Source organism: Carcharhinus amblyrhynchos, chromosome 7 (genome assembly GCF_965287045.1).
Source record: "Carcharhinus amblyrhynchos chromosome 7, sCarAmb.v2.hapA, whole genome shotgun sequence".
Classification (NCBI taxonomy): Eukaryota; Metazoa; Chordata; class Chondrichthyes; order Carcharhiniformes; family Carcharhinidae; genus Carcharhinus; species Carcharhinus amblyrhynchos.
In genome coordinates, this window is record NC_137330.1 from 112,745,284 (window position 1) to 112,769,603 (window position 24,320).

Here is a 24,320-nt window from a genome sequence, read left to right on the forward strand (position 1 = left end):
GAAACTGTGCTGTTGATTAACTAGGAGGCTAATATCGTGAGTGATTACAACCAGTTAAAGCTTACAATTCTTAAAGCTGGCCTGCACCTTAAGGGGGAAGTGCATTGAGGCTGGAGCAGGTATTGGCAGTCATACAGAAAGCAAACCTCTGAAGAAGAAGAATCACAGACTGAAAACGTTAACTCTGTTTTTCTTCACAGATATGCCAAACCTGCTAAGTCTTTCTAGCATATTCTGTTTCTAACACAGAAAGTGAAACTGACCTGGAGAATATTGAATAATGGCACAGCAGAGAAGACAGCAGGCTCGCAGTACTGGAGGCCATGTTGGAAGAAGTGAGAGCAGAAGAGACTTACAGAGGGCCAGAAGGCTCTACAGACATGCATTTAGAAGGCAGTGGGAGCAGAACTTGGAAGACCTCATGAGTGGTCAAAGTATCTTCAAATGCCTTCACTTCACCTTAATTGTCCTCTTCTGTTTTTCTCAGATGCCCAAGAATGCAACCCAGTCAGACAGTGGAGGAACAGCAAGATGACAGTGATGATGAAGATGTACCATTACTAAATTTCGCACTTGCAACCATCAATTGGGATACTCAGATTCTAAAAGGAAAGCACAGTGACGGGATCTTCAACTAGAAAAACACTGGTCACTGCTGCCAAGGCAGGAGGCAAAGATTGCATAGATGCCAGTTTGTCAGACAGACATGTTGCACAAGTTCTTCTGCAGAGAACTATGAACAATGGTGTATTGGAAAGCCTGTCAGAAAGCTTGCAGTCAATGTCAAGGAGCATGGAACATAGAGGAATCTGCACTAACTTGGCACAGATCTTTGCGCTGAGCTTTAAGCCCACTGTTTTCAATTTGCAAATGGTGGTCAAATACATTTGTGCGCATGTGAACTCATCAATGATGCAGCAGCTGATGACCAATGTTGCAGTGTCTGCTGCAGCAGAAACAGAAACCACCCAACAGTGGAATGCTGCAGTGGAAACACAGTAAAAAGTCTGACAACACCAGGTTTAAGTCCAACCGATTTATTTGATAGTAAACTCACTAGCTTTCGAGGTTTCCCTCTTCTTCGCCAGTCCAATGCCGGCATATCCACGGCAGTGGAAACTCACCAGACAGCTGTCATGCAAGGTCAGCATGTTGCCAGGAAAACTCAGACAGCTGCTGTCATGGCTATGGATTACATTGTGTTAAAGGGCTTGCAGGGTGTCATTGCAACCATTCATCTGTACTCCAAAAGGTTACTAGGATTGCCAGGGCACCACCGGAAATGAGTAGCAGTAGTTCCATGAACCGAGAACCTGTTACTCCTCTGAGGGAGACAGAATTCATCCCCTCATTCTTGCCACTCTGGCAGTTTCCTTGTCTTTGTCAGTCAACCAGTCAGTCCAGATTGTTACGACGTATGCCCAGAGCTATTCCAGATCATCCTCTAAGGCCATCTTAGTCTATTCTACTGAAAGTCAGTCATCTTCCACCAGTTTTACTGCATTTATTGGGGCAGCACTGCATAGAAGCAATAAGGCAGGCACTAAAGGACTGCAAAGTGTTATCAGTTAACTTTTGTAGTCAATATGGAATGATTTCATTTGTTTTGCGATGTTTATTTAGTGGCTTTTATACTTGCATTGAGACCAAGAGGACACTGTGAGGTTCTGTAACAAGGAGAAGGCAAGCAGTTGGATTGTTGGTAAATGGTTTAAGTGAACTTAAGTTAGGTTAAATGATTGCGCAAAGATTTGGCAAATGGAGTGTAATGTGGGAAAATGTGAAATTGTTCATTTTGACAGGAAGAATAAAAAAGAATCAAATTATTTAAATGGTGGCTGGTTTCAGATCTCTGAGATGCAGAGGGATGTGGCTGTCCTCATGCATGAATTGCAAAAGATTAGTATGCAGATACAGTAAGTAATTAGAAAAGGTAATAGAATGTTATCATTGCAGGGGGGATTGAATGCAAAAGTAGGGAGGTTGTGCTTCACTTATACGAAACATTGGTGAGTACTGCAGCACTATGTACAGTATTGGTTTCTTTATTTAAGGAAGGATGTAATAGAGTTAGAAGCAGTTCAGGTTTATTTAATGGACAAATACCTGGAATGGGCGGGTGGTCTTATGAGAAAAGGTTAGACAGGTTTGTATCTGCTGGAGTCTAGAAGAGTTAGAGGTGATTTGTGAGATCTTAAGGAGTCATGACAGGGTGGAATGTAGAGAGGATATTTCCTCTTGTGGGAGAATCAAGAACTAGGGAACACTGTTTAAAAATAAGGGGTTTCTTACTTCAGACAGAGGTGAGGAAAAATTTCTTCTCTCAGAGGGTCATAAGTGTCTTTAAAGGTGTTGGAAGCAGAGTTTTTGAATATTTGTAGGCCGAGATAGATACATTCTTGATAAGCAAGGGTGGGGGGTAAAAGATTATTGATGGTAGGTGGGAATGTGGAGTTGAAGTTACAATTAAATCCACCATGATGTTATTGACTGGCAGAGCAAGGTCAAAGGGTCGAGTGGATTACTCCTGCACCTAATGTGTATTTTCGAATGTATTTAATGTGAAACTGGGGCTACGGTTACTTGTGGGTTCTGCAACAGAGCCACATTATTATGGTGCCTAGTTTTCGTGATGGCCCAAATGTGAGCTAGGGAATGAGCAGCATTTTTGGATGACTTCAAATTTACTGAAGTTGATAACTGGGATAGTCAAGCTTAGAGGTTACAAAGGTTGGTTGAGGGTGTCAGCATATATGCTGAGGCATTTTGATCTGTTCAGCTCTTTAGGACAATCACATGAAAGCACAGATAACTGCAATGTTTTCATCTGTAATTTCAACAAGGACACAATGAAATAAATGAACAGATATACTTGGTAATCTCGCCTGTACCGAGTACATTTAAAGAGACATATCACTGAAAAGAAGAGGCCTTTCAAGGCTTTTATAATCAGGTGTTATTAACTACAGAGTCAGTACATTTGAGAAAGGAAAGACAGGTTACATTGTTTCAGCTCTAGTACTACAGGAAACCACATCAAACAATGTGACCACACAACCGCCTCAAAAATCTCCTTCTTGTTTAATTCTGCCTGATGTTGAAAGTTTGATCATCTAGTAACTGAATGCTCTCAATCAAATTAAATGTGGTGAGACATTAATGTGAATGGAATCCTTTCCTGTAGTCAAAGCCAAGCTTTAAACAATCCAGGTGGATCCTGTTTAACCCTTTGGAGAACAAAGAGGATTCTTAATTTAAACCAGCAACAAGCTGAACATGGGCTTTAGATCACATGGTTTCAAATTGCATATTCAAATTGCCAGAACTAGAAGTCCAACGTATTTGAATAACTTGAAAGTAAAAGGGAGATTCTCAATGGTCAGGTTGAAGGACTGTAGATAAGGAAGAACTTTTTCGCCCAGAGTTGTGAACTCCTGAAATTCTCTATCACAGAAAGCTGCTGGGGCCAATTTGTCAGATATATTCAAGAGGGAGCTGGACATGGCCCTTGTGGCTAAAGGGATCAAGGGTATGGACAGAAAGCAGGAATGGAATATTAAAAGTGCATGATCAGCCAGAATCATATTGAATGGTAGTGCAGGCTCAAAGGGCTGAATGGCCTACTCCTGCATCTATATTCTATGTTTCTATAGTGAATTTAAGAAGGTGGCATTAAGGCATCAATTAGACGAAGCATGTCTTTATACCCTTTTGGCAATAAATCCTCACCCCAGTTTATAGGCTAATGTCATTCCACAATAGATCTGTTTCTGTACATATCTAATGTTCAATTCTACAATGTCTTCTGGGACCTTGTCAAGAGTCCACATAAATTTGAATACCATATTTGTGGACTGGAGGCCTGTTGCACAGCCTACTGAAAACCAAGGAATAGAAGCTGTCTAATAGGGTGTGCCTGTATGTTTGCTGAAGGAAACATGGAAATATTCCAGAAGTGCAGCAAAAGGAATTTAGGAACGAGTGTTTAGGAAAGCCTCTTCCTCTGCACAAATAGTGTAGCAAAGAGGTGGTGATGGTGGGGTTGGGAAGGGACACACCTTCCACTGGAAAAGCGATGATGATTATGTTTCCATTGGAAAACAAACTTCTGCCACATTTGTGGCATCGCATGGTGTGTAATCTGGCAGATGCCCCAAATGGTGCCTTTGAAACATCAATTCATTAAAAACCCAATCCTAAATGAGGAAGAGCTTTTGAGCACAATTTTTATAAATGGCATGACTCAAACAGTAATTTTCCATAATCCTTTATTTTTCCAAGTATTTATCTACTTTTTGTTTACTTGTAACATTGAATGAACGCAAAACAGATCTCAATGGTTAAACTCACTGTTGAAATTGTCTAAACTCTATGAAACTCATTGAAGGTAGAGGTTAACTGTGTCTCGGTCCCAGAGTGTTGTAGTTTAAAACACTGCAGATGGAGGGTTTCTTACACCAGTGTTAATTAACCAAACCTTCCATGATTGGCTGGACGACAGTACTTTTAAAAAAAAACCTTCTTCTTAGCATACTATCGATTATTCTCACATGGCTAATTTGGAATTTAGAGTGATTATTTGCATTTCTTTAATAAATGAAAAGTATAATAAACACTGTTGTTGGGTATGTGATCTCAATACTTATTTTTGCATGTTTATTAAGTAAATATAAACATGGAATAACGTATTCTTTATATTGTATGGGTGCAGGCAAGGCAAAAGTGCATCTGGCTAAAACTGAGTCATCGAATCCCGACAGTGAGAAGGAAGCTATTTTGCTCATTGAGCCTGCAACAACAACTGTCCAATCTAGGCCCCATCCCTGTAACCCCATGTACTTACCCTATTAATCCCCCTGACACTAAGGGACAATTTTGCATGGCCAATCTACATAACCCCCACATCTTTTGGGAGTCAATGGAAGGTATTCAGTTTTAAGTTTATTTATTAGTGTCACAACTATTAACACTGCAATGAAGTCACTGTGAAAATCCCCTGGTTGCCACACTCCTGCACTTGTTCAGGTACACTGAAGGAGAGATCAGCATGGCCAATACACCCAATTAGCACATCTTTTGGACTGTGGGAGGAAACTGGAGCACCCGGAGGAAACCCATGCATACGGGGAGAATATGCAGATTCCACACAGACAGTGACCCGACCTGGGAATTGAACCCAAGTCCTTAGTGCTAACCATTGTGCCACCATGCTGCCCGTGTTAGGTTAGGGCTATGGACCCTAACTGGGGGGGGGGGGTGAGGACCTTGACTGGAGGGTGGGGGGGGGGGAGCGATGACCCTAGCTGGAGGATGGCGCGGCCATGACCCTGACTGGAGGATGGGTGAAGACACTGACTGGAGGGGGGGGGAAGGGGTGGAGACCCTGACTGGAACGGCGGTGGGGGGGGGCAGGCGGAGAGGCTAAAGACCCTGAATGGACGGGTGAGGGTGAGGATCCTGATTGGAGCGGTTGGGGGGTGGGGGGGGGGGGGGGGGGACCTTGACTGGAAGGTGGAGGTGAGGATCTTGACTGGAGGGTGGGGTTGAGGACCCTGACTAGAGGTGCCCTGATCTGTATGAAGCCAGGTTGGTCAGTGTTTCCCATTGGGGTTTTTTTTCCCAACAAAAGGTGGTTGCATCCCAACCAGCAAGTGCAGCCAGCGTCGGTAGGAAACACTCCGGTCTTTCTACTGGCAGTAGCACTGAGCTCTTTTCTAGAGAATCACAGCCATAGTAGCATGCTTATTGCAGTCTTTTGTTTTTGTTAAAAGCTAAATTCATAACAGAATGAAAGTGGCAATGTCACACAAACATGAGGTGTTCCTGACAGTTGAGAATTCATTTGCTTACAAGCAAATACGTTTACATAGGAGATATGCAGATGCCCGAAGCACACATGCTCTAGTGTCAAAAGCTGTTGTATTTTGTCTCTGAGACCTGATTAAATCTCTACAAGGAAGAAATCATCACAGATTAAATCTCAGAGCACATGGTGTGCTCCTTGAAATTTCTGTGAACATATGGATTGATTAATGCAGAGCTCAGAAATGCTACATCAGTGATTTCTGCTTGCCTCGTGCCAATTAGAAATCTGTTACCCAACTCATTTGTTCATTAAAAGAAACAAGCCTGGGAAAGACTTTATTCCTTGCAACAGGCCATATCAAATGGGAGAATAGATTCTAAAAATACAAGATCGAGTGTGCCCAATGCAGCATGTCACCTCACTTTGAAGGAAGCGTGAGTCATTCCAAAGGTGGCACCCAAGTAATTCTGTTACATGTAAAAGCAGTGCAACTGAATGCCCCATCTAATGTTAAGAGTATAATTGTCAGGTTCCAATACTGAATATTATATAACATAATCTGAGAAAAGGAATTGTTTCTTTCTTGTAGTATTTTCCAAGCACAATGGAAATTGATAGCTTGTTAATGCCTCGCCTCAAAAAAGGTTCAAAAATGTTATAGAATAATTTCAGTGCAATAGGGCTAAAAGCCAAGATTCTCAGCTATTACCAAGCAATTACGTGGTTGTTTGCAGAAGATAGATTCCCACCAGAACTGGAGCAGGTTTTGCATCTTGATCATCTTCATAGGGTGGGATTAAAGTTGGTAGGAATGTATATTTTAATACGCATTTGGGTTCCAATAAAATATTTAAGCAGTTATAGCATGCAGGATGCCAGACATCAGTTATTTACTGCAAATATTTATTGCCCACTAGCAACCTTGGATGTTCATTTATAATTTGCATAATATATTTCATGCTCCCTTTTAGAAGTGAATTAGCGAGCCATCAATTTTGGCATACACTGAATTCTGATATAAAATTTAAGTGTGGTGGTAATTTGAAGAATACATTTCAAGATAAGTAATTAGTACCTTTTTAATGAGCTATTTATTTATTTTTGCACATTCAGTACAAATGTCCTGAAGACTAGCACAGTGGCACAGTGGTTAGGGTGGCACAGTGGCTAGGGTGGCACAGTGATTAGCACTGCTGCCTCACAGTGCCAGTGACCCAGATTTGATTCCCGGCTGGGTCACTGGCTGTGTGGAGTTTGCACATTTTCCCCATGTCTGTGTGGGTTTCCTCCAGTTGCTCTGGTTTCTTCCCACAGTCCAAAGATGTGTGGGTTACGTGGATTGGCCGTACTAAATTGACCCTTAGTATTAGGGGGACTAGCTAGGGTAAATGCATGGGATTATGGAGATAGGGCTTAGGTGGAATTGTGGTCGTTGCAGACTTGATGGGCCGAATGGTCTCCTTCTGCACTGTAGGATTCTATAATTCTATGAACTGAGATCATGCTAGTTTCTTTTCATGTTTTGTTTGCATTGTCTGCTACAAAATGCCACATGTGAAATATGATTATCATTCTCATGGAAATATAATGGAATCCATGCTGCAAATCAACTTCTAAGTTTTGAGAAAATTCATTTTACTTGACTGTTCTAGCCTCTACTGATAGAAAGTTGAACAAGGAGGACTGAGGAAAAGGTTTCAAAGATTATTTATTAGTGTCACAAGAAGGCTTACATTAACACTGCAATGAAGTTACTGTGAAAATCGAAAACAAAGCAAACAGATATGGAAGGAGTCAAAGTCAACAGAACATGATTCTTTTGAACAAAATATATCAAACAACGAAAACCACAAAAACACATTTTGAGTCTGAATGTGCTTTAGGGTCTAGAGTTAACCTTGGTAGAAGTTGTCAGATATCTAAAAATAAATAATAATTTTCAACACAATATTTAATAACTCAAAACAAAATTAAAGACTAAAAGTTAAGAGTATGCACATTGGCGAATTCCTGCCTGTCACTGTTTTTGTGGAAACTTATTCATCATGGGTGGTGCAAATAATGACAATCATTGCACCTTTCCCAAGTACAAACCACAATTATGCCAGCTTCCAATTAATAAAAATACTAACAATGGTGTGAACCACATTAACCTGGGAGTAGTTTTTGCTGGTTTTGTATTCTAAAGGGGGCAGGATAGGATGAGCCAGCACACACGAACTGTAGGATAGGCAACATTTGTACCCAGGGTAACGTGTTTTGAGCTCATTCCTAGGGCTGTTTGATAGCTGCCCTATTAAAAAAAAGTCTATTCAGCAAAACCAGTTATGATTATGGATACTGAAATATGTATACACTCAATTTAACACCAGGAGAACTTTTATTATAGAATCTCAACAGTGCAGAAGGATGCCATTTGGCTCACTGACTCTCCAACAGCCTCATGATCAATCCACTGAACCTGCACATCCTTGAACTATGAGAGAAAACCAGCGTGCCCAGAGGAAACCTACGCAGACGATGAGAGAATGCACAAACTCTACACTGACCGTGAACCAAGGCAGGAACTGAACCCAGGCCCCTGGCAGTGTGAGGCGGCAATGCTAACCTTTATGCCACCTGTCAACTTATTATGAAATTGTGTTGGTCAATATCTCCTCTATTATCTCTCTTGGAAGGCAGTAAGAAATTCTAGCTGAATCTTTTAATATCAAGAGTGAATCTAAGCAGTCATTTTATATTGCTTTGATACAAGAGCCAATGTCACCAGGGACAACGAGTTGGTGTATCTTTGTACTGAGATGCTAGGGCAGAAATCAAACTGCTTGAGAAACACGCAAAAATTAGGATTTTAACATATCTTCTGTTATTGAGTCAGAACATGCAAGAGTTAAATCTCAAGAGGCATAAAACTATAGTGAACTTAAACTGAATCACCCTAGTGCACTTATCACACCCTCCCTTGCAGCACAGAAACACAGCTGCCCTCTGCCAACTTTGATCAGTACTGCTTAGTTGACATTTTTCCCCCATGGTTATGCAAGTATTGGCACAAGCATTAGTATGGAACTCTTCCATCATAATCCTTCAGAATAACTATGGAGCTCCACTAATTCTCCTGCATGGACTGTACATTATTATGGCTTGCTACAGCCATGCTGTTAATCTGTATGTGACAGACACACATATTTCATGAATTTTTGCACTAAAATTTTTTACTGATTCCAGGTCTTCATGTGAACTCAGTACTACTATAATTCTGTTCATCACGTGATTTATTCTTCCCTAGCCAGCCATCAAGACTTGTTAAAATTATTAACCTTAAAAATATATTATTGTAAAAAAACTTGAAACTTTTTTCTGTTCGGAATTCAATGGTTTTGAGGTATTTGCATACAAATATTTAGTAAGCTGTAAACAAATAACACATATGAAGTGTGCAGGTTCACCGTTACTGCTCAGCTAAATCTGAATAATGAACCTGGAGCTTTCCTTGAACAAATTAAAATAAACTTGCAATGTGGAAATTGTCAAGTTTGAAATCAACACTTTTCTTTGTATTGCTTGACACTGTCTGGACATTTGTCCATGTCAGTTAGATGAGAGTGATTTGATTTGATTTATTATTTTCATATGTATTGGGATACAGTGAAAAGTATTGTTTCTTGCGTATCATACAGACAAAACCTACCGAACATAGAGAGGAAAGGAGAGAGTGCAAAACGTAGTGTTACAGTTTTGTAACCGTACTGGAACAGTTTGGCAAGGGGCATACTTTTTCTGGAAGTCTTCAAGGATGAAGATCAGGATGTTGTCAGAAGTCACTGTGTTTTCAATAGTCAGTGCCTTCAGCTTTTTCTTGCTATCACATGAAATGCATCAAACTGGTTGAAGACAAACTTTGAATATCTGTGACCTTTAGAATATTAGAATTCCTAATATTATATAATATAAACTCTCCAACAGTGTCTTACCCAGGCCCACTGCCCACCCTATCCCTGTAACCTCATGCATTTATCCTGCCAATTCCCCCTAGCCTATACATTTTTGGGCACACTAAGTAGCAATTTGAAAAAGTAATGTAAATATTACTTTAATCTTGTTATTAAAGAAGATGTTACAGTTTATTTATTAGTGTCACAAGTACACTTACATTAACACTGTAGTGAAGCTACTGTGAAAATCCCCTAGTTGCCACATTCTGGTGCCTTTTCGATATACTGAGGGAGAACTAAGAATGGCCAATGCACTTAACCAGCATGTCTTTTGGATTGTGGACGGAAACTGGAACACCCGGAGAAAACCCACACAGACACGGGGGAAAACATGCAGACTTCACACAGACAGTGACCCAAGCCAGGAATCTAGCACTATGAGGCAGCAGTGCTAAACATTATACCTGGGAGGAGATGTAGCACAATAGGTTACTAGTTACAGTAATGAGATAGTGATGTGTGTCATAATGTTACTGACATCTGCAGTCATGTGCCGGGGATTCTGTGCAGAAGATGATGAAACACATTGTACACAGGAGAGATGTACTTACCTAGTACCTGCTCATGTATATAGTGTAAATAAAGTTGTTTTGAAGCAAGTTATCCGAGTCAGACTGAAGTTACTCATGAGTAGGAAGAAACTTTCCTGGTATAGATCAAGCCACAAGATAACTGATGAAATACTCACCATCAACATTAAAGAGAAAAATCCCCCTTTGTAATCAAACATTTTGGAGTATCGGAGATAAGAAATTTTGAACTGTTGACAGAAACTGAACTAAAAGCTGCCTCAGGCAAAGCAAAAAGCATCAGCCCTTATATCAAAATTCTGACGGCGGAATTTTCCTAACCTGCCCGCCATAGGAATTGTGCAAAGTCCGTTGACCTCAAGCAGGATTTTCCGGTTATGGGGCAAATGCAGCCGGAAAATCCCGCTCTAATTTTCTTAAAATGTCAATATTGCTGTAAATTTTCACTCTCTGTGATTTCAGAAATGACCTTTTCTAGTTGGAAATTGAATGAATAAATGGAGGAAAATTCACGGTTGCTTACACAACTAACAAATAGCCTTTCTGCACATGACCAGATCACTTTATGAAGTATTTAAGCTGCTTTTTTTCAATCAATGCATAATTGACCAAAACCTAATTCCAGTTCCATGAGTAACAACAAATTCTATTTTGGTCTATTTAATTTAATTATTCACTTCCACTAAAAGTATTTCACACATGGCGCCCATTTAGTCATGGTGAGGGTTGGAAATAGCACACATAATCTATTCAATGGTATTCATGGTCATTCATATTAATGATAATAAAAATATATAGTGAAAACAGTAAATGGATCTGTAAGATTTAAAATGTATTCTATTTGCCGAAGACTCATGTTACCGACAACTATAATACGAGTACAGATTTTTCCTGCTCTGAATCAGCTCTTTATTTCACAGATGTAGCCTCCATTTGGCTCATCTTATATGAATAAAGAACAGTACAGCACAGGAACAGGCCCTTCAGCCCACCAAGTCTGTGGCAACATAGATGCCTCTCTAATCTAATATTTTTAGTATTTAATATTTTCTAATATTTGTGTCCATAAGTTTTGGGAGGGGGAGAATGGAAAAAGAAATTTAGATTATAAACATCCAGATTTCTGGATTATGACTATGATCGCCCACAATTTCAAAGAAAACGTGAGTCGGTGCTTCACTACTAAAGAATAGTCATCAGTTTGTGGAAGTTGTGGAAATGAATCTATCGAATCATCATGAGGAAGGAGTTACAAAACTCTACGACATTTCAGTGTCTCAGATGATGACATTCTAAATCCAAGAAAACAAAATTTGCAATGTTTATTAATTCTAGTGAATTCTCAATCCCCCTCCCCACCTCATTTGTGATTTGCGTGTATGTACTTGTCACATAGACTCATAGAGGAAACAGGCTCTTCGGCCCAACTTGTTCATGCCACCCTTTTTTTAAACTCCTAAGCTAGTCTAATTGCCCACATTTGGCCCATATCTCTCTATGTCCATCTTACCCATGTAATTGTCTAAATGCTTTTTAAAAGACAAAACTGTACACGCCTCCACTACTGCCTCTGGAAGCTTGCTCCAGATACTCACCACCCTTTGTGTGGTGAGTGTCTGGACACTTCTGTATCTCTCCCCTCCCACCTTAAACCTATGCCCTCTGGTTTTAGACTCTTTTACCTTTGGGAAAAGTTATTGACTATCGAGTTGATCTATGTCCCTCATTCTTTCACAGATCTCTATAAGATGACCCCTCAACCTTCTACAGTCCAGAGAAAAAAGTCTATCCACCCTCTCCTTATAACTCAAACCATCAAGTCCTAGTAGCACCCTAGTAAAACTTTTCTGCACTCTTTCTATTTAATAATATTTTTCCTATAATAGGGTGACCAGAACTGTACACAGAATTCCAACTGTGGTCTTACCAATGTCTTGGACAACTTCAACAAGATGTCCCAACTCCTGTATTCTACGTTCTGACCGATGTAACCAATCATGCTGAAAGACTTCTTCACCACTCTGTCCACCTGTGACTCCACTTTCAAGGAGCTATGAACCCCTAGATCTCTTTATTCTGTGACGCTTCCCAACACCTGAGCATTGACTGAGTAGGCCCTGCCCTGGTTCAATCTACCAAAATGCATCGCCTCACATTTATCTAAATTAAACTCCAACTGCCATTCATTAGCCCACTGGCCCAATTGATCAAGATCTCATTGCATTCCGAGATAACTTTCTTCACTGTCCACAATGCCACCAATCTTGACGTTATCTGCAAACTTACTAACCATGCCTACTAAATTCTCATCCAAATCACAGTGGATCCAGCACTGATCCCTTCCAAATTCTCATCCAAATAACAGTGGACCCAGCACTGACCCCCGAGGCATACCGTGGGTCACAGGCCTCCAGTTTGAAAAACATCCATCTACAACCACCCCCTGGCTTCTCTCATCAAGTAAGAAGTCTCACAACACCAGGTTAAAGTCCAACAGGTTTATTTGGTAGCAGATGCCACTAGCTTTCAGGACTCTGGCCCTTTGTCAGGTGAGTGGGGAGTTCTGATCACAAACGGGGCATGTAAAGTCACATCCTCAGTTTACGGAATACTGATTAGAATGTGAGTCTTTACAGCTAATCAAGTCTTAAAGCTGCAGACAGTGTGAGTGGAGATAGCATTAAGCACAGGTTAAAGAGATGTGTATTGTCTCCAGACAGGACAGTAAGTGAGATTTTGCAAGCCCAGGCAGGTCATGGGGGTTACAAATAGCGTGACATGAACCCAAGATCCTGGTTGAGGCTGTCCTCATGTGTGCAGAACTTGGCTATCAGTCTCTGCTCAGTGACTCTGCACTGTCGTGTATCGTGAAGGCCGCCTTGGAGAACACTTACCCGAAGATCAGAGGCCGAATGCCCATGACCACGAAGTGTTCACCGACAGGAAGAGAACAGTTTTGCTTGGTGATTGTCAAGCGGTGTTCATCTATCAACTGTCATAGTGTCTGCATGGTCTCCCCAGTGTACCAAGCCTTGACACTCCCTTTCTTGCTGCATTTCAGATAGACAACGTTGGCCGAGTTGCAAGAATATGTATCGTGTACCTTAGACAACTTGGCCAACGTTGTCTACCTGATATGCTGCAGGAAAGGATGTCCCGAGGCTTGGCACAATGGGGAGACCATGCAGACGTTATGATAAGTGAGACTGCAAAATCTCACTTACTGTCCTGTCTGGAGACAATACACATCTCTTTAACCTGTGCTTAATGCTATCTCCACTCACACTGTCTGCAGCTTTAAGACTTGATTAGCTGTAAAGACTCACATTCTAATCAGTATTCCGTAAACTGAGGATGTGACTTTACATGTCCCGTTTGTGATCAGAACTCCCCACTCACCTGACAAAGGGCCAGAGCCCTGAAAGCTAGTGGCATCTGCTACCAAATAAACCTGTTGGACTTTAACCTGGTGTTGTGAGACTTCTTACTGTGTATATCCCAGTCCAACGCCGGCATCTCAACAGCATTCTCTCATCAAGCCAATTTTGTATCCATTTAGCTATCTCACACTGGATCCCGTGAGCTTTAACCTTATGCAACAGCCTACCACGCAGTACCTTGTCAAAGACCTTGCTAAAGTCCATACAGACAACATCAACTGCACTGCCCTCATCTATCTTCTTGGTTACCCCTTCACAAATTTTTTTGAGACATGATTTTCCACTCACAAGCAATGCTGGTTGTTCCTAATCAGTCCTTGCATCTCTAAATGCCTGTAGATCCTGTCTCTCATGGTACCTTCCAACAACTTACCCACCACAGATGTGAGGCTCACTGGCCTGTAGTTCCCAGGCTTTTTCCTGCAGCCCTTCTTAAACAAAGGCACAACATTTGCCACCCTCCAATCTTCAGGTATCTCACCCGTGACTATTGATGATTCAAATATCTCTGCTAGGGGACCTGCAATTTCCTCCCTTGCCTCCCACAATGTCCTGGGATACACTTCATTGGGTCATCAAGATTTACACTAATTTTTTTTTAAAGCAAAACAGTCATAATTCAGATTTAAACCTGCAGTACAGAACACAGAACAATACAGCACAGGAACACTCCCTTTGGCCCACTACGCTGTGCCGTATATGACGCCAAATTAAACTAATCCTTTGTCTACCCTTGGTCTATATCCTTCTATTTCTTGCATATTCATATGCTTATCTAAATGTCCCATAAACACCCCTATTGTATCTGCCTGCACCACCACCCCTGGCAGCACATTCCAGATACCTACTATCTGTGTAAAAAAACTTGTCCCTCACATCTTCTTGGAACTTTCCTCCTTTCATCTTAAATGCATGTACCTAGTATTAGACATTTTAACTCTGGAAAAAAGATTCTGACTGTCAATACTAGCTGTACCTCTCATAATTTTATGGACATCTATCAAATCTCCCCTCAGTGTCCATCGCTCCAGAGAAAACAATCCTAGTTTGTCCAGCCTCTTGTTATACCTCATACCCTCTAATCAAGGTAGCATCCTGGTAAGTCTCCTCTTTCGAAAGAGGAGACTTTGGAGAAGTCTCTCTAAGTGAGAGTGTATCAAATTATACTACTTATTAATTTATTCAGTCTGAGTTGCTTTAATATGACTTTATAGCAAGGACTTTTATATACTGTTTTAACTATAGAAAATCAAAAACCCAAAGCCTCAGCTCCAACAGATTTTGGTATTGATTGTTTACTCTATTGTTTGTCTACACTGTCATCGACTTCAGGAAGCGTAGTGGAGAACATGCCCTGTCTACATCAATGGGGATGAAGTAGAAATGGTCAAGAGGTTTAAGTTCTTAGGTGGTCTAGATCATCAACCACCTGTTCTAGTCCCGCCATGCCAACACTATAGTTAAGAAAGCCCACTGAAACTCTACTTTCTCAGAGGACTAAGGAAAAATGGCATATCCGCTACGATTCTCACCAACATTTTCAGATGCAGCATAGAAAACATTCCTTCTGGTTGTTTCATAGCTTGGTATGGCTCCTGCTCTGCCCAAGATTGTAAGGCACTACAAACGGTCGTGCATAAAACCCAGTACATCACATAAACCAGCTTCCCATCCATTGATACTGTCTACACTTCCCACTGTCTTGGCAAAGTAGCCAGCATAATTAAGGATCCCACACACCCTGGACGTATTCTCTTCTACCTTGTTCCATCAGGAAAAAGATTCAAAAGTCTGAGGTCACTTACAACCAACTCAAGAAGAGCTTCTTCCCTGCTGCCATCAGACTTCTGAATGGACCTACCTCGCCCTAAGTTGACCTTTCTCTACATTCTAGGTATGACTGTAACACTATATTCTGCACTTTCTCCTTTCTTTCTCTATGAATGGTATGCTTTGAGTGTATAGCATGGAAGAAACAATACTTTTCACTGTATACTAATATATGTGACAATAATAAATCAAATCAAAAATCAAATTCTATAAGCAATGGAACACTTTTTCCTATGGCTATTTAGAGGGGCACGATTATCATGCAAAGACCGTGCTTGGTCACTTGTCAAATTATCCACATACACAAAATGTAATTAGAGCACCTTTATGACATACGCCAATGTAGTAAAATAATGCAAAGTTACTGGCAGGGAAATGTTCAAAAAACTCAAGTTGTAATATAACATTTAGCCATTATATTTACATAAAATGGCTTCTGTATGAAGAATGAAATTTCAAAGTGAGAAAAAATGTAAAATCAGGCTACTACACCCTTCTATGTGAAAGGAAGTTCTGCTAAACAGTAAGGTGTAATCATTAACTACAGTAAATATTTAAACTAACTGATCAGAAGTACTCTGCTCTCACTATCTCAGGGTGTGCTAGAAACACTTAATACAGCAGGGTCATTAAAGATATTTAATTTATGCCAAAACATAGAATGAGAAAATAGCTCGGTCTGTTCTGACACAAACTAAAAATAAGTTGAATGTTGCTGTTTTTAAAACTGGTATATGTTTATTTAAAACTGTGATGTAAAAATGGCTAGCTACTTTGATGACTTTGTTGTCTCTCTCAATTTGCATGTCCCTCTGAAAGCCACTTCCTTCTTTGCTTGCTCCTTGAAAAATCCATCCCCAAAATAATTCCCAATTCACAATTTTCAAATTCCCAACTGTCTGGCCAATGGCCATCCATTTAACTATAATCACATCCCTCAGTTCCATCATTGGTACCTTGTCCCGATAAAAAGATTATCCTTTATCACCTTGTCATATTGCCTATATCTGTTCCATTAATGCAGGCTTGAATGTTTATGGAGGACAATAGTTTAGCAATTCATTGTCAAATCTGACTAGACCACATTCAATCCAGCTGAGACCTGACCACGGCTTTGTAAAGGGTTACCATAAATTCCTCATTTTTGTTCTCTATGCCTCAATTTGTAAGGACAGTAAGACGTCTCACAACACCAGGTTAAAGTCCAACAGGTTTATTTGGTAGCAAACGCCACTAGCTTTCAAAGTACTGTTCCTTCGTCAGGTGAGTGGAGAGTTCTGATTGCAAGCAGGGCATATAAAGGCACACACAGTTTACAGAATATTGATTAGAATGCGAGACTTTGCAGCTAATCAAGTCTTAAAGGTGCAGGCAATGTCAGTGGAAATAGCATTGAGCATAGGTTAAAGAGATGTGTATTGTCTCCAGACAGGACAGTAAATGAGCTGTTGCAAGTTCAGGCAAGCCATGGAGTTACAGATAGTGTGACACGAACATAAGATCCCGGTTGAGGCCGTCCTCATGTGTGCAGAACTTGGCTATCAGTTCCTGCTCAGCGACTCAGGCTGTTGTATGTCGTGAAGGCTGCCTTGGAGAACAATTACCCGAAGATCAGAGGCCAAATGCCCGTGACTGTTGAAGTGTTCGCCAACAGGAAGGGAACAGTCTTGCCTGGTGATTGTCGAGTGGTTTTCATTCAACACTGTTGTCCCCATTGTACCACGCCTCGGGACATCCTTTCCTGCAGCGTATCAGGTAGTTAACGTTGGCTGAGTTGCAAGAGTATGTGCCGTGTACCTGGTGGATGGTGTTCTCATGGGAGATGATAGCATCCATGTCGATGATCCACTCACCTGACGAAGGAACAGTGTTCTGAAAACTAGTGGCGTTTACTACCAAATAAACCTGTTGGACTTTAACCTGTGTTGTGAGACTTCTCACAGTGTTTAGCCCAGACCAACACCAGCATCTCCACACCACATCTATTTGTAAGGTCCAGGGTTCCACATGCCCTAGAAACCCCTTTCTCAATCTGCCCTGCCAACTCCTATGGTTTATGCATAGATTTCAAATCAGTGATCTTCGATTTGTATATATAAAAAAATTCCATTTGGATGATGTCCTCAACATGCATTAAATTTGCATTAGTTTAACTGTGTTATGATCCTGACCAGGACACCAAGGTTTTGGTAAATTTCAGATTGGGACCAAAGACGTTTAGTCTAAAGTAAACAACGTTTGAGATTTAATACACTTGTTCAGGTGAATAAAACAAGATTCCATGAGTTTTGAATAAACAAACAAACGTAAACTTTACAATGTCAGAAAAATAAAACAACTGACAACATCATATATTCTAACATTAAGGGTAAGAATGAGATACATGTGAATTAACAAGCCAAACTATATTACACAATAAATGGCAGATGTGACTAAGACAGAGTCTACACATTTCTCAATCCACCTGTCATCAGTAAACACTGAGTTAACTGATGTCATTGAAACTCTGCCTCTCTCAGGAGGGATTCCAGTCTTCACCGAAGATCTAATCTTGGAATTATCTCCAAAGGTTGCTCCAACTTGGACAGCATTATCAACGGGCAGAGTTTCAATGCTGTCCCCGGAGATTCCATTCACCAGGTTTCTAGACCATCAAGTCACTTGAGTTCAGGTCTTCAGCTGTGCTAAGTAGAACACTACAGCTCCAAAGGGGTACCTTTGCTCCAACATGGAGTCAGCAATCTTTTGGCTGCCTTTTTCATTCAAATTCTGCTCTCTGTAGCTCTTTTCCTGTTCGGAGCCTTTTTTTTGCTCCTCTTTTTTTAAAACCAAAACCGGGACCTTTTCCTGTTCCTGTCCCCTCTCTGGGACTCTTCTGTTGGGCATCTCCCTGTCCCCTGCTCCTGGTCACCTGCCCTGGGTTTTCATGCTTTTTTCTATATTGCAGGACCACTAAGCCAAAAGAATGCAATAATGCAGATTTATGTACGTGCAAAAGCTCCAAAGTCCATTGGGAGTTGATGTTCACAACTTCTGCTCTCAATATTAAGTATAAAATCATAGAATATTTGTATAATTGGCAAGCAACTGGACAGTGAATGTATTCCAGTTATGACTGACTTCATTCACAACAACTATACTTATTATTTTTCTGAATGCAGATTCCATTTCCCAAATTCCACATTCTGCAGCTTTCCATTGAACGTCATTGCTAGATTCAATCATTCATGAGCGATACAAAGCTGCATCAGTCACATCGGGGTCTCCAGAGATGTGGTGCAGATTACTATGATCAACCATGCAGAAATTCATGCAGTCTGTTAGTAACTTACATAAATTGCTTCTCATCCCGTCTAATTTCTGTTCCATTATGTCAAATAGTTAGAATTTGAAGTGAAATTTATATTAATTTAATATTGCAAATTGAGAATTGTACTTAGAATCCAAGTTTGAGAGAAAAGATCGAGGAACCAATGAAGAACGGTACCCTAAATCAACGCCTTTACTTTCTCAGGAGGCCAAGGAAATTTGGTAAGTCTGCTACAATTCTCACCAATGTCAACAAAACGAAGGAGGTTATCATCGACTTCAGGAAGTGTAAAGGAGAACATGCCCCTGTCTACATCAACAGAGACGAAGTAGAAAGGGTCAAGAGCTTCAAATTTTTAGGTGTCCAGCTCACCAACATCTTGTCCTTGTCCCTCCATGCTGAGACTATAGTTAAAAAAGCCCACCAAAGCCTCTACTTTCTCAGAAGACTAAGGAAATTTGGCGTGTCAGCTACAACTCTCACCAACTTTTACAGATACATCATAGAATGCATTCTTTCTGGTTGTTTCACAGTGTGGTATGACTCCTGCTCTGCCCAAGACCACAAGGAACTTTAAAAGGTTATAAATGTAGTCCAATCCATCACGCAAACAACCTCCCATCCATTGACCCTGTCTACACTTCACGCTGCCTCGGCAAAGCAGCCAGCATAACTAAGGACCCTATGCACTCTGGACATTCTCTTTCTACCTTCTTCTGCCAGGAAAAAGATACAAAAATCTGAGGTCATGTACCAACTGACTCAAGAACAGCTTCTTCCCTGCTGCTATCAGACTTTTGAATGGACTTACCTTGCATTAAATTGAATCGTTCTCTACACCCTAGCTATAACTGTAACTACATTCTGCAGTCTCTTGTTTCCTTCTCTATGAACAGTATGTTTTGTCTGTATAGCACGCAAGAAACAATACTTTTCACTGTATGTTAATACATATGACAATAATAAAGCAAATCAAAAAAATTTTACAGATATGTCATAGAAAGCATTCTTTCCAGATGCATCAAAGCTTGGTACGGTCCCTGCTCTGACCAAAACTGCAAGAGAGGGTTGTGAACATAGTGCAGTCCATCAGACAATCCAGCCTCCCGTCCATTGGCTCCATCTATACTACCAGCTGCCTCAGGAAAGCAGCCAACATAATCAAGGACCCCACACAATGCAGACATAGTCTTTTTCATCTTCTTCCATCAGGAAAAGATACAAAAGTCTGAGATCACGTACCAACCGAATCAAGAATAGCTTTTTCCCTGTTGTCACCAGACTTTTGAATGGACTATATATTAAACTGATCTTGTTCTACACCCTATGACCGTAATACTATATTCTGAACCCTCTCCTTTCCTTCTCCCCAATGTACCGTATGAATGTATGGTTTGTTTGTAAAGCGTGCAAAAAACAATACTTCTCACTATATCTCAATGCATGACAATAATAAATCAAATGAAAATGAAAAAGCAGCCCTTGACAAAATTAAGCTAGACACACTTTTCTTAAAAAGAGTCACTGAAAAAGAAATTATTTTGACCTTTGTGAGCTCACCATTTACAAGGCAACCATTTTTGTTGACAATGAGGGGCTTTCAATTTTTCTCTGTCACACACACTAACAGGCTAGAGTTTAGTGCTCTGAAACAACCATTAGCCCTCATCATAGAACTTGAGCCAAGCAATGACTTACCTCATGACTGCTGTTGCACTTCACTTTAAGGTCTCTTCGGCAAGAATAATTTATAATACATAACTTTGTAGTTTAAAGTTTAAAAAACAATTTTGGAGCAAGATATTGAAGGAATGCTACGTCCAATGACTGGCGCTCCAGCATGAATCTCTATCTCCAAAAGATTGGAAGTAAAAGAAAATCAAAGTAAAAATAGAATAGTGAAACATACGGAATTTAAGAGCTTTTTGGCTGTTCAACTGGAGCTACAGTGAAGTGCTGTACTTACTGTTCAATCCTTGGAGACAAGTACAGTTTAGGAAACACTTGAGTAGCTTCAGTATCTTCAAAACTGACTGAAAGGAGAGCAACATCTTCTCCCGGGTCTACTACTGTATCCTGGGGGAGAAAGAGAGGAAACAACAGTATTGTGAATGTAGGATGTATTATTTCATTGAACTGCTTTAGAATTGTCCCTCATCAAACATTTGTCATTTTTCTTTGCAGTTGAGATATTTTAGTTGGGGGAGTTGACTTTGTACTTCTAAATGAGCCACTAAAGGTGCTGTCAAGTTCGTAAGTAATAGGAAGTTTTTGTTTTTTGCTCGCTTTGCAAACAAACCATAACATTCATTCAGTACATTGGGGAAAAGGAAGGGACAGCGTTCAGAATATAGTATTACAGTCGTAGGGTGTAGTGCAAGATCAGCTTAATATATGGTCCATTCAAAAGTCTGGTGGCAACAGGGAAAAAGCTCTGACCAAAACTGCAAAAAAGGGTTGTGAACATAGCGCAGTCCATCAGGCAACCCAGCCTCCCGTCCACTGGCTCCATCTATACTACCAGCTGCCTCGGAAAAGCAACTAACATAATCAAGGATCCCACATAACGCAGACATACTCTCTTTCACCTTCTTCCATTGGGAAAAGATACAGAAGTCTGAGATCACGTGCCAACCAAATCAAGTATTAGGAAGTTCTCCTTCTTCAAGGAGAAACATGGTTGGCAACTCACTGTACTTGTGGCTAATTATACATGACACTAGGATTCAAATCAAGCAAGCAGCTTAGGAAAGCTGCCTGTAATTCCTTGGGCTTTGTGGAATTTTTCAATCTGAGACTATTTTAATAACTTTTCAGTAAGGAGTAGATTAAGTTAGTTGAATGGAAAGGTCTTCTATGGTTTACAAGAAGATACCTTGGTCCAACGTCAGAAATGAGTTTCTCTAGCCCCCTGTACAATTCACTTCGTTTATATGAAGAAGCTCATTGACTTCTAAATCTGAAAATCATCATGCGACTCTTCCAAGCTAATGCAGGCATTTTAATCCTGTAAGTCTCCTAATATTCTGCACACCTACAAACAAACTTCAAACCAACTTTATTCCTGGAAATCACCAGCTAGGTTGACCTCAGAGTTTTTAAACAGGTGAACTGGGTGCTTGTGTCACAGACGTGACCAAAAACTTACTCCAGTACTTCCACACAAGGAGAGGAGCTCATTGAGCAGCTGTAAATGACTTCTGGCCGAAGCTGCTTTGACATAGAACACTACAGCACAAACAGGCCCTTTGGCCCACAAGTTGCGCTGATCATATCCCTACCTACTAGGCCTATCTATAACCCTCAATCCCATTAAATCCCATGTACTCATCCAGAAGTCCCAACCAGTTCACCTCCACCGCCACCGATGGCAGCCGATTCCACTTACTCACTACCCTCTGAGTGAAAAACTTACCCCTGACATCTCCTCTGTACCTACTCCCCAGCACCTTAAACCTGTGACCTCTAGGTTCGTCAGTGATGAGCAACATGGAAATTGGTGGATGCAACAAACAGGCAAGAAAGGTTATACATTAGCAATATGAACAACTTTATTCATATTCTGAAAGATGAGATGAGGGAGACTCCACATTTAATCATAGAATGCCTAAAGTGCAAATGGAGGCCATTTGGCCCATTATGCTTGCACCGACAACAATTCCACCCAAACCCCGCACATTTGCGCCACTAATCTCCTTGACACTAGGGGGCAATTTAGCATGGCCAATGCGTCTAATCCACACATTTTTGGATTGTGGGAGGAAACTGGAAGAAATCCACGCAGACACGGGGAGAATGTGCAAACTCCATGCAGACAGAACTGAACTCGGGTCCCTGGCACCGTGAGGCCATGCAAAGAAACGACCATAATCAGTCAATGATTGAAGTATTACACGTCACAATGATACTAATGCAAGTTTTCAGTACTAAATCAGGTAAAAGGGGAGTCAGAGAACTTCATCAAGAATTGTCTAGGGTTATATTTAGTGGCTGTCAAATACATCAGAATGGATTCCTTTCAGATCAAAAGCAACAAAAATTGGGTTATTGATTTTGGACTGTCAGATTCATAATGTGAATAACAATTTTAGGCGGGTCAAACTTTACTCAACCTGGAAGAACTATAACAGACTTTAAGATCTAAAGCACAAACAAATAATCAATTAGTCTGAAAATCAATTTTCACACATATTGGTGATAATTAACCACTTTGGACCATGTATAGCTAATGTGGTAAAGGAACTGGATCTTCAGTATTTGGATTGAAGGAGGTGGTGTTGAAACTAAAGGTGAAGCCTTGATGATTACTAATTAAAAAGGAACTTGTCTGGTAATTAACAGTAAGAACTCTGTACAACTAGCATATCATGTGCAATTCTGGTTCTACTTTATTATGATGCAGGAAATTCCAACTTTGTGTTGTAGGTGGTATTTGGTTAAAGAAATGTTCCAGACAGATTGTTTGCTGGCAAAAACTGACTGGTTGCTTTTTTTTATTCATTCAAGGCTTGTGGCCATCAAAGAGAAGGCCAGTATTTATTCCCCTTGAGATGGTGAGCTGCTTACTAGGCTATTGCAGAGGGCAGTTAAAGGTCAACCAAATTGCTGTGGGTCTTAAGTCCTAAATAGACCATTTGGGTAAGGTTTCCTTCCCTAAAGGACATGATGAACCAGAGGGTTTTTACAACAATCTGAGAGTTATATGGTCTCATTGTTGATACAACCTTCTTATTTAATTTATTTAATTTAGCAAATCCATCTGCAATGGTGAAAACTGAACTCACATCTTTGGACAGCCACTATGCTCCTGTTTCCCATAAGAAACTTGGCGTGGAAAGAATAGTTGTAGCCAACATGCAGATTCAAAATTTGTCAGTCAGCTGTACCTTCTATTTACCTCCTTCCTTATCATTATTTCAGGGTGGATACTCAGAGGCTTTTTCCAAGGATGGAAGTGTCAACTACAAGAGGGGGAGGGGGGTGGAAACAAGTTCCAGGTGAGAGGGGGCAAGTTTAAGGGAGACGTGCAGGGGAAGTGTTTCATGCAGCGAGTGGTGGGTGCCTGGAACGTGCCACCAGAGGAGGAGGTGGAAGCAGGCACATCAGCAACTTTCAAGAGTTATCTCGATGGGTACATGAATGGGAGGTATAAGGGCTGAGTAAGGGCGGAAGATTTTTTTTTAGTTTAATTAGGTCATCATGATCAGCACAGGCTTGGAGGGTACTTTTCTTTGTTCTTTTGTACCGTATAGCTAACTACAAGGAAAATACCCTGGAGTGGCTACATAACCACTCTCTTTGCAAACATCTATCTACAAGGAAAATACCCTGGAGTGCCTACACAACTACTCTCTTTGCAAACATCTCATTCAGCACAACTCTATTTCATCCACCATGAGACAGGAGTCA

General features: G+C 40.7%; 1 protein-coding gene and 1 long non-coding RNA gene across 5 annotated transcripts in view; both read right to left on the minus strand.

Annotated features, from left to right (window-relative positions):
• The window catches only part of LOC145345225 (uncharacterized), a 790,615-nt gene that overhangs the window by 133,120 nt on the left and 633,175 nt on the right, over positions 1–24,320 (minus strand). The gene's annotated exons all lie outside the window — the stretch shown is intronic.
• The window catches only part of babam2 (BRISC and BRCA1 A complex member 2), a 177,122-nt gene that overhangs the window by 39,605 nt on the left and 113,197 nt on the right, over positions 1–24,320 (minus strand). For all 4 annotated transcript variants that reach the window (XM_080192973.1, XM_080192975.1, XM_080192972.1 and 1 more), the window contains one exon: positions 20,878–20,987. In XM_080192973.1, the coding sequence (XP_080049099.1) occupies positions 20,878–20,987 (110 nt within the window). The remainder of the gene's footprint in view (positions 1–20,877; positions 20,988–24,320) is intronic.